Here is a 15,079-nt window from a genome sequence, read left to right as displayed (position 1 = left end):
TGTAATGACGCCATCATCATGAAGGCGAAGGGAATGTATGTTTGTGTATTCTTGTTTTAAGTTTTTCTTAGTTTCAATTTCTAATATGGTATATGCTGATAGGTACAGTTTGCATAAACAAAAGCTCTTTGGGGTTCTCAATTATTTTTAAGAGTGTAAAGGGTCCTGTGACCAAAACATCTGAGAACTATAAAACAAACACAATCTTTTTTCGCAAGCACTCCTTTCTCACTGTCACCAGCAAAGGTTTAGGCATATGTTTGTGTGAATGGCACCATTTTATCCTTGCCCTTTTGTGATTTTTTTATGTGTGTGTTGCTCCTAGTATCTCAGAATCTAAAGGATGCAGGTGGAAGCAAAGTGCCTTACTCTAAATATGCTCTTGGGCAAGAACTATAAACTAAGTAAACCTTTAAACTTTCAAGTTATAAAATTTCTTCTTTTTCCCGAAGATATGTGCTGAACTTATGGAAAAGAAAGAGTAAGGGATAGAGCAAAAGTGACTGTGGCTGACTGACATTTTTCTGAAGATACCTTCCTAGTGTAACTGAGAATTCTTTAGAAAACATTGCTTCTTTTAATGACCAATCAGGAATGGGAAGCAAATAAGAAATTAACATTGAAACTGATTATCTATGAGGGAAATAATAGAGCACCTCAGACTGCATTTTTAGAGTAACACACTTTATCACAAATTATTTACTTTTTTCTCTATCTTGATCTTTGTTCTCTCAATTCTGTCTCTGGAAGGCTTTCAGACCAAAACCTGTTTTAAAGAAGGTACATATTTGTCAAATCAGCTAATATAAAATTACTTCTATATAGGGTCTCTGTTATCCTTGAAATCATCCCTGGGGCCCCTTAGGAGATAAATATCAACTATTGGCAATCTGAAGATTTTATTGAGTTTTTCCTAAACCCTGAAAAATCTGATGTGTTATACAATCGTGAAAAGTCACAATGCCTTTAAGCAAAGCCTAATAATTTCTATAAATCATTACCTTAGACAATAGCTTGTCAAATAAGCTATCCATTATCGCTACGAGCTTAGCTGATATTTCAGCTATGTGGTCATGGTAGTCCTGTAATGAGAAATAACATTTTATTTAAAGCCCTGGGTACATCTAAAAAATACTGAACAATTAAGGAATTAAATTTATGAAACTCCAGTAGAAAATACATGGAAAAGTACCTTAGTGATATGATCAAAATGCCTAAGCATGCTATACTGCTTAGGCTGCAGTCGAGCTTCAAAATGAGCCCGGATCACAGGAATGTAGTGCACAATTAACTGCAAACAGCGCGAAGAAAGAGCTGAAGATCCAGGTGGTGGATGTATCATGAAGAAACAAAAAGTGTATTAGTTGACTTTAGATACATATCAAATTAAGTAAAAAATGTCAATTAATTTTATACAGACCAGTTTGTTTCATAAATGAAGAACACAGTGGCAGAAAGCAACATATTTCGTTTTAAGAAAATCATTTGGTATTAAATAATGTAATGAACATGCTGACTTTCCAAATGGACGTAAGCTGTGAATACTACTGGGTTGAGGAAGCTGTTGGCACAACTGATTCTCTTCTGACCTTCAGATACCTTTCATCCCAATGTACTCCACATGTATTACATCTTAACATTTTCCACAGTGGTGCAACTTCCAAATAACTTACACTTACTAGAGTGGAACTTACTCAAAATATTTCTCCAGAAATTAATTTTTCAATTATGGTAATACATGAAAGAGTAAAGTAGCATTTGCTACTTTTAGAGCCTTTGGTTAGAGCCTTTGGTTAGAGCCACAGAAACATCAGGTATACTAAAAACACAATAAGTATACTGATATCATTATAACACTTCAGCATGTGAATTAAAATTCAAGAATCCATACCCAAATTTTTTGTAGTTATTGTTTTTAGTCCAACAACTTGCAGTGCACCAGCTCCAAGAACTAACTGGCAACTTCTTGAATTGAAGTACTAACAAAGGAAGAAAAAAAAAATCCAAGTTTACTGAAAACGATTCTTCATATGCTGGCAATGTGCTAACAGTTCTAAAAATACATTCCTCTCATTCAAGGACCAAATGAATTTTCTAGTAGAAGCAATTAGGATCTTCTCATGTAACAACAAAAAAGGCGGGGGGAAGGTGTTCCTAAATGATAATATTTACAGTCTGGTAGGAAAAAGTTGAGAAATTCTAAATATCAATTGTTCAGAAATTAGTCTTTAATTTGCATTTGCAAAACTAATTCAGTCATTTCCTTCAGTCATTGTAACTGGACAGTCCTCTTTTCAAAAGGGTTAACAAAATCTGGACTGAAATATGACAACTCAATTTCAAGACAGAATCAAATGATGCATCAGACATTTGAAAAAAATGAAACCTTTTCTTTATGCTAGCAGTTAAAAATATCTGTTAATACCTATGAAATGGCTGAATAAAATGATCACATTTTCATTTTACATCAATGGTTCTGAAAGGATGATTTAAGAAAAATCGCTAACCTTAATGAGATGAATTTTGTAAAGTTCAGTGAATTCCTTCCAAGCACATCAGAAACCAGCCCAGGTTTTTTGGACCTAAGTGGCCTCAGTCATGTTCAGCACCTAACGAACAAATCATCTCCTGTCTCCAATGTCATTAACAACTCTATGGATGTAATGAGGAATCACTAAATTCAGAGTGAAAAGGAAGCAGGTGGCCTTCTTCCAGTAACATGTTGTGATTCAATCACAATCAACTGTCACAATTAATGTCTTAAAAATAACCTTGAAAGACTAGTCACACCCTACATAATCACTTCTTCCAACTATGCTTCCATAACAGAGTAAAATCATACCCACCTTCAATAAATCTGACAGACGAGTAAGCATGTCAGTGGTAACAGATGGGATATTATCCACGCACTGGCAATATTCAAGGATAATTCTTATCAACAGCAATACAGTTCTGTAAGAAAAGAAAGATGACCTAGTAGGTAGTCAAAACAGGAAAAATTAAATTGATCTGGCATATACAAATCAACACTGATCTTGGTAACTGCTAAATTATGTGTTTTACCTACAAGTGCAGCAGAGTACAAACTAGGGTGAGATAAGAGAGATTCCCAGGGTGCAAAATTAAGGAGGAACTCAATTTCAATTGCAATTGCAGGGTTGCATGACCTTGAGAATGAGTACTTCCTTAAATTTTGTGCTGGGCCACATCACTCTCAGTGTGGCATCCGTACAAAGTCTCTTCTATAAACCAGGTATCCCAGTCCTTGGTCAATTCAGTACCACTGACAAAAAGCCTACCCAGTGTTTCTGATTATGTAGTACGTCCTCAATCAAAACTGTTGAATTAATGAAGATCTAGTCCAGATCGTAGCGAGATGAAAGAGAAACTGGTTTCTAAGAACATATCTCTTACGAAGTTTACTGGTAAGTCATGTGGATAAAAAAAAGGTTCTATGAAAGTAACCTCACAGGATGGTCTGATCATAAATTCCCAGCTGCGCAGGTCACGCCCCAGGCATATAACTTCTTTAGTAAAAGATTTGTCTTTGCCTACACGAACCCTGTCCATTGTTTCTGTACATCTAAGTTAACCTTTGAAATAAGTCTAACTACTCTCATCATATTGTAATTAGGAGCTCTTGTACAAGAGCACACAATCTTGTAATCCAATCCTTGTCCCATCTCCATGTAATCTTCCTTAGTTCCCTCCTTTATTTCAAATGCATTAAAAAAAGCTGCAAAACTTATTCTCTGGAGCATTTAAGACCTTGCTCCCTAGCATATGCTGCCAGTTTGGCTCAAATAAACTCATAAAAATTCTCTACAGGTTTGAATGTTTCTTATGTTAACAGTCACAAAAGATTCCCCAACGATGAGAAAGTTATCAGCTCATTAGCAGGGCATATCATAAATTGAAGAGAACTACTGGGAAGTTAAATAAGATTGAAATTAAGGGGAAAAGAGCCATTCAATTTTGGACATCTGAGTTCAATGATATGTTCAGAAATGAGTGATCCATACAAAATAATGTTTTATAAAAAAATCTGAAGGATATCAGGAAGTAGTGATTTAAGAAACACAGTGTCTAGCCTTTATAACAACTTAATTATCAAACCATATATTACTCTCCATGCATACTCCTAGAATCAGCTTTACTGGGCAGGAGTCCATTGCTTATCTTTTGTGATCCTCTCTAAGAAGATATAATATTCCCCCTTCAGCCAGGGAGTTCAGCTTTTTACCTAAAGAGCCAGGTAGTCAGGTATAGCCAGAGGGGACCATTTTCATTAAGAATGGAAAGAGTAACCACATAATGGGTAGTTAAGGAGAGAAATCATAATTAGATTGAAGGCATGAGATTACAGGAATATTGAAAAAAGCTTTGCCCTACTAGAAACAGAAAACTCCAGAGGAGAAAGGAATGAGAGCGTTAGCTTACAACTGCGTACTTCATTGTTTTGGATAATACAGATAGAGAAAAAGCATCAATTCTATATGTATTTTTTGAGTACTTATTAAGTGCCAAGAAAAACGAAAATGGTAAGACATGATTTCCATCTTTGAGGAACTCAGAGTCTAACCATGGAGATGTATACATAAATCTAATGTACTGTGGAAAGTACCATGATAGAGGCATGTAGTTACATGAGAAAAACATCCATTCTTCCTGGAAGTAGTGGCTATTTCAGAAAAGACTTATACAGTGACAAGAAACAAAGAAGAATGAAAAAGAATTTTGGTCTAGATATTGGGAGCTTGACCTCGATTCTAATTTTGGCTTTATTTGGGTCATTGTATATTAACCATTTAACCTTCTAAGCTTCAATTCTCTAAACTATTGAAAGTGAACAACAGTCCTTGAAATGTCTACTTCACAAGATGGTGGGTAGAGATCAAATGACACCATAGATACATGAAAATACTTAAACTCTAAAGTGCTGTTAAAGAATATGAAGATATTTTAATTACTCATTTAATAAAAGGTATGTAGTACTAGACAAACAAGACTGGAATTTATATTTCTCTTAGTTAATTTGAATATGAAATATTGTTATTGGTATTAGAGTAAAAGACCTAGTAGCAAATGACAATGGAACAACTATCAACTTCTTATTAGGTGCTAGAACAGTGCTAATACTTTACATGAATTATCTGTTTAGTTCTGTAATAATTGGTTTGTTTGTTTTTCAAAGATTGTATTGCGGAAGGGGAACAGTGTGTATTTCCAGGACTTTCTTGTGGAACAGTGTGTTGTTTTCTCAACTCCAAGTCAAGTTGTCCTTCAATCTTAGTTGTGCGCAGCTCAGCTCCAAATCCAGTCACCATTTTTCAGTCTAGTTGCGGGGGGCACAGCTCACCAGCCCAGGAGGGAGTCAAACCAGCAACCTTGTTGTTAAGAGCATGCGCTCTAACCAACTCAGCCATCCGGACACCCACCAGGAGCTCAGCGGCAGGCAGTTCAACTCAAGTTGTTGTCTTCAATCTAGTTGTGGAGGGCGCAGCTCACTGGCCCATGTGGGAATCAAACAGCAACCCTGTTGCTCAGAGCTCACACTCCAACCAAGCCATCCAGCAGCCCAAGTTCTGCAATAATTCTTAATACTATTCTCCATGTTTTGTTTTACAGATAAGGAACTGAGGCACACCGAGTAACTTGCCCAAGGTCATAAAGAGTAGCAGAGACCCTGGGATTCAAACCTAAGCAGTCAGACTCCAGAGCCCACCACTCTAACTATTATGCTATATAGTATACACTAAAAAAGCTGCAGAAAAACGAAAGAGCTTGAGACACTAATAACATCAAGGAGACACTATACCATCCTTGGATCATGTACCTCTAGATTTCTTATAACAAGAGAAAAATCAACAACCTCTTTTTTGTTAAGCTATTGTAGTCCCCAATGGATATAGAATACTACAAAATATAGAAAATAAAAAAGAATCCATAATATTTCCTTTAAATTCTTTGTAGGGTTTTAAATTGTTAACCCAAAATTTCCAATTCAAGGGGGAACGAGACGACCTATGTTTTAAATAATTGACTAATAAAGAAAAATGTGTCACTCACCCAACCACAGCATACTGTTGTCCCTCAACAATGAGAACTTCAGCTGGTTTCCTTTCTTCTGCAGCTAGAAAGTAAAGCAAATAAACAAGAGAGACAAGGTACAGCATGAAACAAAATACAGGAGAAAAAATTTAAACCAGGAAAAAACTGAAGAAGATAGTTCCTATTTATGGCCTGAAACTGTCTCATTTCTGAAAACAAATATCTATTTCTTAGGAAGCAATTTGGCACAGATTAAATAAAGTATATTAGGTTTAAAATCAGAGAGATTTGGATTTGAGTTCCAGTACTACCAATTAATTAACTTCTTTGAGTCTCAGTATCTGTATCCGTTAAACACAGATACAGATATGTGTCTTTTATGGTTGTTGTTAACGGAAGAGATAATGATTACAAACTGTCTATCCTATAGGTCTGGCGCATGGTAAATGAAGAGTAAGTAGTAAAGAAAATAATGTCAGTAGTTTGGAAAGACAGAACTAACATTTCAACTGGTTGTCTTTATTACAATTCTTAAAATACAAATTAATTCCTATATTCAATGGAGAGATTACATATTTAATTTTTAAGAGTTTTAATCCAGAAGTTCCTTTATTTTCAGCATATGGTATTTCTTATCATTATAAAACAAAATTCAGCATGTTCAGGTGAAAAGAAAGGCAGACTGAATTATTGCTCTGAATCAGCCATGGGTAAGTCATGCTTCCCTAAGATTCAAGTCCCCTTTGAGCTCTAAGACATTTGTGAACAAAAAAAGGACTATGTACAAGTTCAGCAAGCAAAAGTAACCTCACAGGGTGATCTGATCATAAAACCTAACTGGGCAGGTCATGGTGGGTAGTCACACCTGTCTACATTGCACAGAAGTGGCACAGCATAGCAGGTAAGAGGGAGAAAGGGCCCGAAAGTCAGTCTGCCTGAATAAATCTGGATCCCATTTCTGTCACCTCCTACCTATGAAACCTTAGGCTAGTTGTTTAAACTCTTTGTGCCTCAGTTCCCGTATTTGTTAAATGGGAATACAAACTGTCTCTCTAGCTCGTGGACCTCTAAATGAGATAGCAATGTAAAGTGCTTACAACAAACTGTCTAGTAAGCACTCAGTATTAACTGCTATCCATTAGACTTCCTTTCCCCAATACCTAGCCAAGCAGTTAGCAACTCAATAACTGGATGATGGATGAATAATAACCAAGGATCCTTAACTTGGTAAAAACTAGTAAAATATTAATGGACTTCTAACAGTATAGGCTTTCTCCTCACAGAGTTAAAAAAAACAAAGACTGGGACAGGTACAGGGTATGTAGAGAAATCTCCTACTGTCAGTATCTTCCATTGAGGAAGTGAAAATAAATACTAGTTCACTTTGCAGGAAACATGTAGTTAATTCAATCACTGTTTGCCATTTTAATTGAAAAATCATTATGGTGGCATGACAGTGGATTGCAAAACTGAGCTGTTCAGGGACAGAAAACGTCTCTGTCATCTAGTACAGCACCTCACACAGTGGAAAGTCAATCAAATAAGCTTGAAAAAGATGAGTGATCTCATAATTTTAAATTTGTTATTTGGAATGATCAGAGTGTTTTACTTTTCTCCTTTTTGCTTTGCTGATATCATACAATTAACAAAAACTATGACCGCCACCCAACACTGTTATCTACTGAAAATGGTTATTAGATAGCAGAAATTTACTTAATTCCTTCAATTCCTCTCTCAGCCCTATATGAATTAATTAGTTTTACACCTGTCTTTAAAACCCTTCTCTCTTGTCACAGTGATAAAGAGATAGCTTTTCTCTTGAACTCTCAATCCAATTCCAAGGGACCTGCCCCATAAGCACTTTGTCACTCTTATCATAAATTAACCTCCTTCCTTTTCCTGTTAAACATAAAAATATAATTCAGCTTCTCCTACTTTAAAACACTTCTCCCAACTCCCTAAGTGGACTAAGGTAACAATCTAACTTCTCTTATGTCTCTAGCTGCCACTTCATCACTCACTTTCCCTTAACAGCCAAACTTGTTGAAAAAATAGGCTACACTTGTCTACCCTTCCTCACCCTTAGAGTTACTTAGCACAGAACTACAATCTACCACTCTACTGAATTACTAAGATTGCAAATGATCACCTACATGTGTATGAGTCATTATCTGTATTTTACTCAGTCTCTCTCTTGTAGTGCAATTGCATTTTTTGCAATATGAAGTATATAATTTAAAATATATGTCTATGTAAAAATATTAATTTTCATTAAATGCATAAAATTTGAAAATGCAACCGCTTCCTCCATTAAAAATATTCAAGGACTTCATAGTTTCAAATTTGGTGTTACAAGAGGAGTTGTATATAAGTTTTATTATTATCACATGACAACTCACTTTACTGGTATATAAAAATATCTCCCAACCATTGCTAATCTTTCATATGAAACCCAACTGGTATTTGATACCAATGACAATTCTCTTCTTGAAACTAATTTTTTGATTATGTTCTTCTGAATTTCTTCCTACTTCTCTGGCCCTTCCTTCTTAGACTCCTTCATAGTTCTGTTTTTCTGGTTTTCATGTCATACTATATTACTTGTTAATATATTGTGTCTAATGTGATTGCTAATACCTATTTTTTTCATTAGACTTAGCCCTTTAAAATTAGAATTATAACTGCTATTCTGTCTCAATATCTGACACATGGAAGTTTACTAGTGTTCAATGAAGGAACACATGTCTCTAAATAATATGGTACAGCGATTGAGAACATAGCTATGAAATTATAAAGTTGTGACCTCCACCTAACACTGTTATCTACTAAAAATGGTCACTAGATAGCAGAAATTTACTTAATTCCTTTAATTCCTCTCTCTGCCCTTTAATGGAAATAAACATTAATGGAAATAAACATTCTAACTCCACTTTGAAAAGCCAAGAAATGTGATTTCAAATTGCAGTGCATCACATTTGCACAAAATTCCTTAACCCTTCAAAGCTTCATGCTTCCTCACTTCCTCACTGTTAAACAAGGTAACAATACCGTGTTTCCCCAAAAATAAGACCTACCCCCAAAATAAGCCCCAGTTAAGATCGTCAGCCAGAAGGACACATTTAGTATGTTATGACGATGTTCCAGAAGCAAACGACATGACTGTATTTGAATAAATATAGATTGTTGTACACGAAAAAATAAGACATCCCCTGAAAATATGTCCTAATGTGTCTTTTGGAGCAAAAATTAATGTAAGACCCAGTCTTATTTTAGGGGAAACATGGCAGTATCTTCCTCAGAGATTGTTGAGAGGATAAACTGAAGTGATGCATATAAAGCACTTGGTCCAGGGTCTGACATATGATTAACAATCATATCAATAAATCATAACAATAAATATCTGAAATTAATATTATAAATTACCACAAATACTTTTCCAGTCAACTAGTTACTAACTGAGAGTATTAGTTCCAGGCTTTTAAAGAGGCATTGTCAATTAAAGAAATATTAAGCATTCCTACAAAATTAATAATTAATACTGAATTGGAAGAATATGTGAAAAAATACACATACCCCCTGATTTTTTTTCAGGTAAAGCAATCTTTCCACCGGATATAGAATCAACAAGATCCTGAAATTCTGCAGGAACATCAGCTTGCTTCCAGCGCTCATTGTCTAAGAGGAGGCTATTCAAAAGTAAAAAGAAAACAAGATACACTTTAATAATATTTCAACACCATCTTCCCTGCTTGAAGAAAAAGGGAAGAGCTGAGTAAGTACATAAGACTTTTGTTATGTCATTTAATAATAAAGACTACATGTATCTTAGTTCAATTCAAACAGCACATGCAATACAAGACACTGAGTTTTTAAACAGTAATGGCCATCAGCTATTATTAGTACATAAGATTTAAAAATGCTGAACACCTTAATAAATTGAAATCATTCATAAATGCTATGAATACTTGCAGAAAATATTTCTCTTTTTATATCTCTAGGCCTAACAAAGAAGAGTGGTGAAACATAATAAACTTCACTTTGAGTGAGAAAGGAAAGGTAATCTATTGAGAATCTTCCTGGTAAATACATTAATGGAAATAAATATTCTAACTCCACTTTGAAAAGCCAAGAAATGTGATTTTAATTCTACAGTCTGCCTTTAATTAAAAAGAAAAAAAACTTGTCAGAGGTTTTTGTTGGCCAATCAATAAAGTTTCTTCTTTTAAATATAATTGTGTTTTGCAAATAAAAAGAAAAAAAAATTAAGGATAGAATGGACATGGTAATAATACCTGAGCTTGGTTTTTCTCTCTTCATGAAACCTGTTTACAAATTTATTAGCTTGGCTCTGAAGTGCTCCAAGTAATGACATGCTTTTTCTTCCACAGATCTGTTCAGTGTCTAAAATGAATGTTTCCATTAATCTAGAAAGTGTTATGAATTCCATGGAATTTAGCTTCTCAAGAAAACCATCCTAAATTTTAAAGATAACACAAAAATCATGACAGAATTAGTAAAACACCAAATATGGATGTGCTATAAAACCAACTCGTTTTAACAAATGTTAATATTAATTGTACTATTTTTATGATATATAATTATATTAATTCATAAAAATGATTTGAAAATCATTTTTAACAAAATTTTCCAATACTTTAGTCCCACACAGTGAACATAAAAAGCTTAAGATGTCTAAATTTTATAATACAGTAGCTCAAATAAATTCAGTTAATTTCATAAAAATCTTACAATATTGGAGTTCAACTAATTTTATTAATAAATTGTTTGGCTGATTACACACACACATATAAAACAGCATTAATTTAAAATTAATTAAGGTATTATATTTCAAAATAAATCTTTTAATCATGCGTTTAAAAAGAATATTTGAACAAGTTTCCCTATTTCTTTTACTTGGATTATTTTAACATCTTCCTAATAGACCACACCAGTACCATTAACCTCAACTTATTAAATGGTAAAAGCATAATATGCATTATAGGAAACATAGGGATGTAAGCAAGGATATGATTCCAGATCTTCAAAATAATTACACTATGTATAAAATATCTAAAGCTTTATCAAAACAACTAACCTTTGCTCTTGACATGAGAAATTTGACAGCTCGATCATGGCATATATCTGAAGCACTATACAACAACTCCTGGATATTATTTGCCAGCTTTCCTAGTTCTAAGTCAGTTAATTTCATGTCTTCATTCACCCTGAAAATGATAAAAAGAGATTAAGTCAGGATAGTTTGTGAACACATTGTTCTACATAGTTGACATATCAATAAAAAACAAAAAGCTGTAAATTCACTTTCGAGGAAAATAATCTGTAATGGATCAAATACTTTTTTTGTGGTGAAGCATCACTTAAACAAGCCCAGATAATACAAATATATTTTACCCTAATCTCATATAAGAATAATTTTCTTTCTGCTGTGGTATTTTTAATACTTAGTTCAGACTCTTTAACTAAACAAAAATGCTGCAAAAACTAAGCAAAAAAAATTCTAGTTAGGTACAAGGTTATAGCTGTGGTAGTTTATGCACAGGTGACCAGGATGACACAGTGGAAAGAAGAAGAAGGAAGGAACGTTATTTCATGAAAAAAAGGCCCTCCTTTTGCTGACAATTATGAATGATTGTTAACATTCAGTTTAACTGAACTAACATCTTCTGAGCATTTATTGCTTTTATTGTAGAGACATAACAGGTCACTGTCCTCAAGAAACTTAGAATTGAACAGTAATATTTATAAGATGTATTTTTTTCCAGTTTTCAGAAGGAAATGTAGAGACTTTTATACATTTTTCCCCTTGAGCATATATAAAGATTACTGATTCCATGACAACAATTTTAGTGTTACCATGAACCAAGTTAAGTGCCTTAGCAACATTTTTCTCGCTTTCAGTGGAATTAAAATAATTTTCAAAGATATTACAAAGCCGCTCTGATGTTTAATTTGAGGCAAACCACTACTCTAACTGGGTGAAGGTATTAAAGAAAGTTATTTCCTGCTATCCTTCAAAATTATAATATTACTAACTGTATTTACTAATGCTTTAAAATAACAGAGGGATTAATATTTTTCAAGTACTCCCAGAGAAAGTAATTTGTTTGGTTCTCACACTCTTGAGGCAGGTAGGTAAATATCTATTTTACAGATGAGGACACTGAATCTTTGAAAGGTTAAGTAACCTTCCCAAAGGCACAAAATTAAGAGGGTGGGACTAGAATCCAGAATTAGTCAAATTTTATTTCTAATCTGCTAAACTTTCTCAACTCTAACATTTACTTCTATATAGATGATTCAGTACTGTTTCAGTACCTGCTCCCACAAAACTGTGCTTAAATTTCAAAGTTCAAATTTACTATTAAAATAAAATATTTTCTGAAGGATTTCTAAAATTTGTCCCAATGTAACAGAGTGAATTTGGAACTCCTGACAATATAGTACCAATTCACACAGATATAAACAGAAAATAGAAAAGAAAAAAGAAAAAACAAGTCTTTAAAAACGCAGAGTGATAATTTAAAATGCTGGGAAGTTTGGTTTTTAAAAAATCATGTATTTAATTGTGATTTTGCTGTTTAAAAAGATTTTTAATTTTAAGTCTTAATTGGATCTTTTTCGTGAGAACAGGAAAAAACCTCACAAGTATGTTTCTGGGTATATGTACAAAACAACTGAAAGCAGGATCTCAAAGAGCTATTTGCACCCCTGTGTTCAAGTAGTAGCTCTAGGCACAATAACCAAGAGATGGAAGCAGCCCAAGCGCCACTGACGGATGAAGGGATAAACAAAATGTGGTCTATACATACAATGACATATTATTCTGCATTAAAAAGTTAAGGAAATTCTGACATGCTACAACATGGTTGAACCTTAAAGACATTATGCTAAGTGAAATAAGCCAGACTCATGAGGACAAATACTGTATGATTCCATTTCTATGAAGTACCTGGAGTGGCCCAACTGCTGGAGACAGAAAGAAGAAGGGTAGTTGCCAGAGGATGGGTGAAGGAAGAAATGAGTTGGTAAGTAGAATTCCACTTTTGAAACATGAGAAAGTTCTAGAGATCAGTTGTACAACAATGTGCATATATTATTTACCACTACTGGGTTGTACACTGAGAAATGGTTAAGGAGGTACACTTTATGTTTTTTACCACAATTTAAAATAAATTTTGGCCTTAAAAAACAAACAAACCACAAAACTTTCAAATCCATACCATTATTATTCCTTTCCCATTTCCTGCCTGGGAAATTATTTCCTCTTTTGTGCCCATATCTACATTGCAATAAACTTACAAAATTGTAGATTATTTTGATAATGTAAGACAAAATAAGGAAAATCTACCATTAACAAGGATAAAATATCAGATATCATTTTTGCATGTGCTGCATCCAAAACACAATTATATACTCAAAAACACTTAATATAGGAATAGCCAGAGCCCTTGTAAGAAACAACTAGTTAGGGTCACATGTATAAATATACTCAATTAATCCATTGCCCCCTTGGGCTGCGTATTTCCCAGACATTTATGTTCATTATACCTTAATTAAAAAGTTAAAACAAAAAAGTAATTTGGGTACTAGCCTTTTGCCCTCTCCTTTCTGCCGCTAGGGATGCAGATGACATGATAAAAGCTGGAGCAGCCTCCTTGGACAAAGATGGAAGCTACACAGTGAGGACAGTAGAGTTGCTGTCTCAGCTCTGCACCTCCTACCTCTGAATGGTTACATGAGAGAAACATAATTCTATATTGTTTATAGAGGTTTTAACAACTCTTTTAATCGTAATTTTAGACTGCACCCCAACCAGTAAATGTGGAAATATTAGCCTGAACAGAGAAAAAATATTTTTATTAATATGTAGTTCAGTGTTTGTTTTCGTGGGGAGGGGAAGTGGTATAGCTGACTTTATAAGCTCCTGAGCCATAAACTGACTTATGTAAAAATGAACAGAAATACTGAGTTCTTATTATTCTTAATAATAACTAAAAACAAACTATATTCTTAGACCAGAGCTATTTTGTTTTCATTCTTTCTATACAGATTACTGGGAAAACTGGTGGACTTTGAATGGGGGTTTGTGAATTAGATGGTAATAATGTATCAATGTTTCCTTGATTTTAATTGGTATACTGTGGTTATTTAAGAGAGTATTATTGTATTTACGAAATAAATATACACTGAAGTTTTTTGGGATAATGGGACATCAAATCTGCAAACTATTGTCAAATGATTCATAAAAAATACTAACATGAGAGACAAAGAAGGAAAGAGAAGAAGGGAGAGAGGGACAGTGAAAAAGGGAGGACGGAAGAAATAGGGCAATGTGGTAAACTGCTAAAAACTGGGGAATCAAACAAGGATATCTGAGAGTGTTTTGAACTATTCTGGCAACTTTTCTGTAAATTTGAAATTATTTCAAAATAAGAAGTTTTAAAAATTAATGTTTAAAAACATAGTGTGATCCACTTGGAAATTCATGCCTTCGAAAAACCAAAAATTGTAAATGAAACAGATATTCACTATATACAAAATAGAAAGGTGACATAGTAAAAGGAAGAAAAATAACCAAGGTAATACTGACCTGAGTTCCAAGACAAGTTCTGCCACTAGTGACCTTAAATAAGTCATCTAAACTCTGAAATGAGTTGGAGGAAATGAGTTTAGATGGCACTTAATTAAATGGTTTCTTTCTAGCCTTCAAATTCTACAATTCTCTGGCAGCCTTTTGGCTCAGTTGGTTAGAGCACAGGGCTCATTAACACCAACGTCGCCGGTTCGATTCCCACATGTGCCAGTGAGCTGCGCCCTCCACAACTAGATTGAAAAAACTGCTTGACTTGGAGCTGATGGGTCCTAGAAAAACACTGTTCCCCAATAAAAATTTAAAAAAATAAATTCTGCAATTCTCGATTACTTCTGATGATCACCTCCTTATCCTGCATACATTTTAAAACAGATACGTTTCATAAAATTAATTTTTTGTGTTAAATTCAATTCC

The 15,079-nt window shown here is 34.0% G+C and overlaps 1 protein-coding gene across 5 annotated transcripts in view; it reads right to left on the bottom strand.

Moving 5' to 3' along the window:
* The window catches only part of VPS54 (VPS54 subunit of GARP complex), a 94,933-nt gene that overhangs the window by 12,783 nt on the left and 67,071 nt on the right, over nt 1-15,079 (bottom strand). For 4 of the 5 annotated variants that reach the window (XM_081069332.1, XM_081069330.1, XM_081069329.1 and 1 more), the window contains exons 13-20: nt 11,147-11,276; nt 10,344-10,525; nt 9,625-9,737; nt 6,070-6,133; nt 2,847-2,952; nt 1,892-1,979; nt 1,193-1,314; nt 1,002-1,082 (exon numbers count right to left, since the gene is read on the bottom strand). In XM_081069332.1, coding sequence (XP_080925458.1) covers nt 1,002-1,082; nt 1,193-1,314; nt 1,892-1,979; nt 2,847-2,952; nt 6,070-6,133; nt 9,625-9,737; nt 10,344-10,525; nt 11,147-11,276 — 886 coding nt within the window. Of the gene's footprint in view, nt 1-1,001; nt 1,083-1,192; nt 1,315-1,891; nt 1,980-2,507; nt 2,610-2,846; nt 2,953-6,069; nt 6,134-9,624; nt 9,738-10,343; nt 10,526-11,146; nt 11,277-15,079 lie in introns of those variants that run through there. The other variant, XR_013994666.1, reaches the window with a different exon arrangement.

This window comes from Rhinolophus hipposideros (assembly GCF_964194185.1).
Source record: "Rhinolophus hipposideros genome assembly, chromosome: 12".
NCBI classification, from domain to species: domain Eukaryota; kingdom Metazoa; phylum Chordata; class Mammalia; order Chiroptera; family Rhinolophidae; genus Rhinolophus; species Rhinolophus hipposideros.
This window is presented reverse-complemented; position numbering and strand designations above follow the sequence as displayed.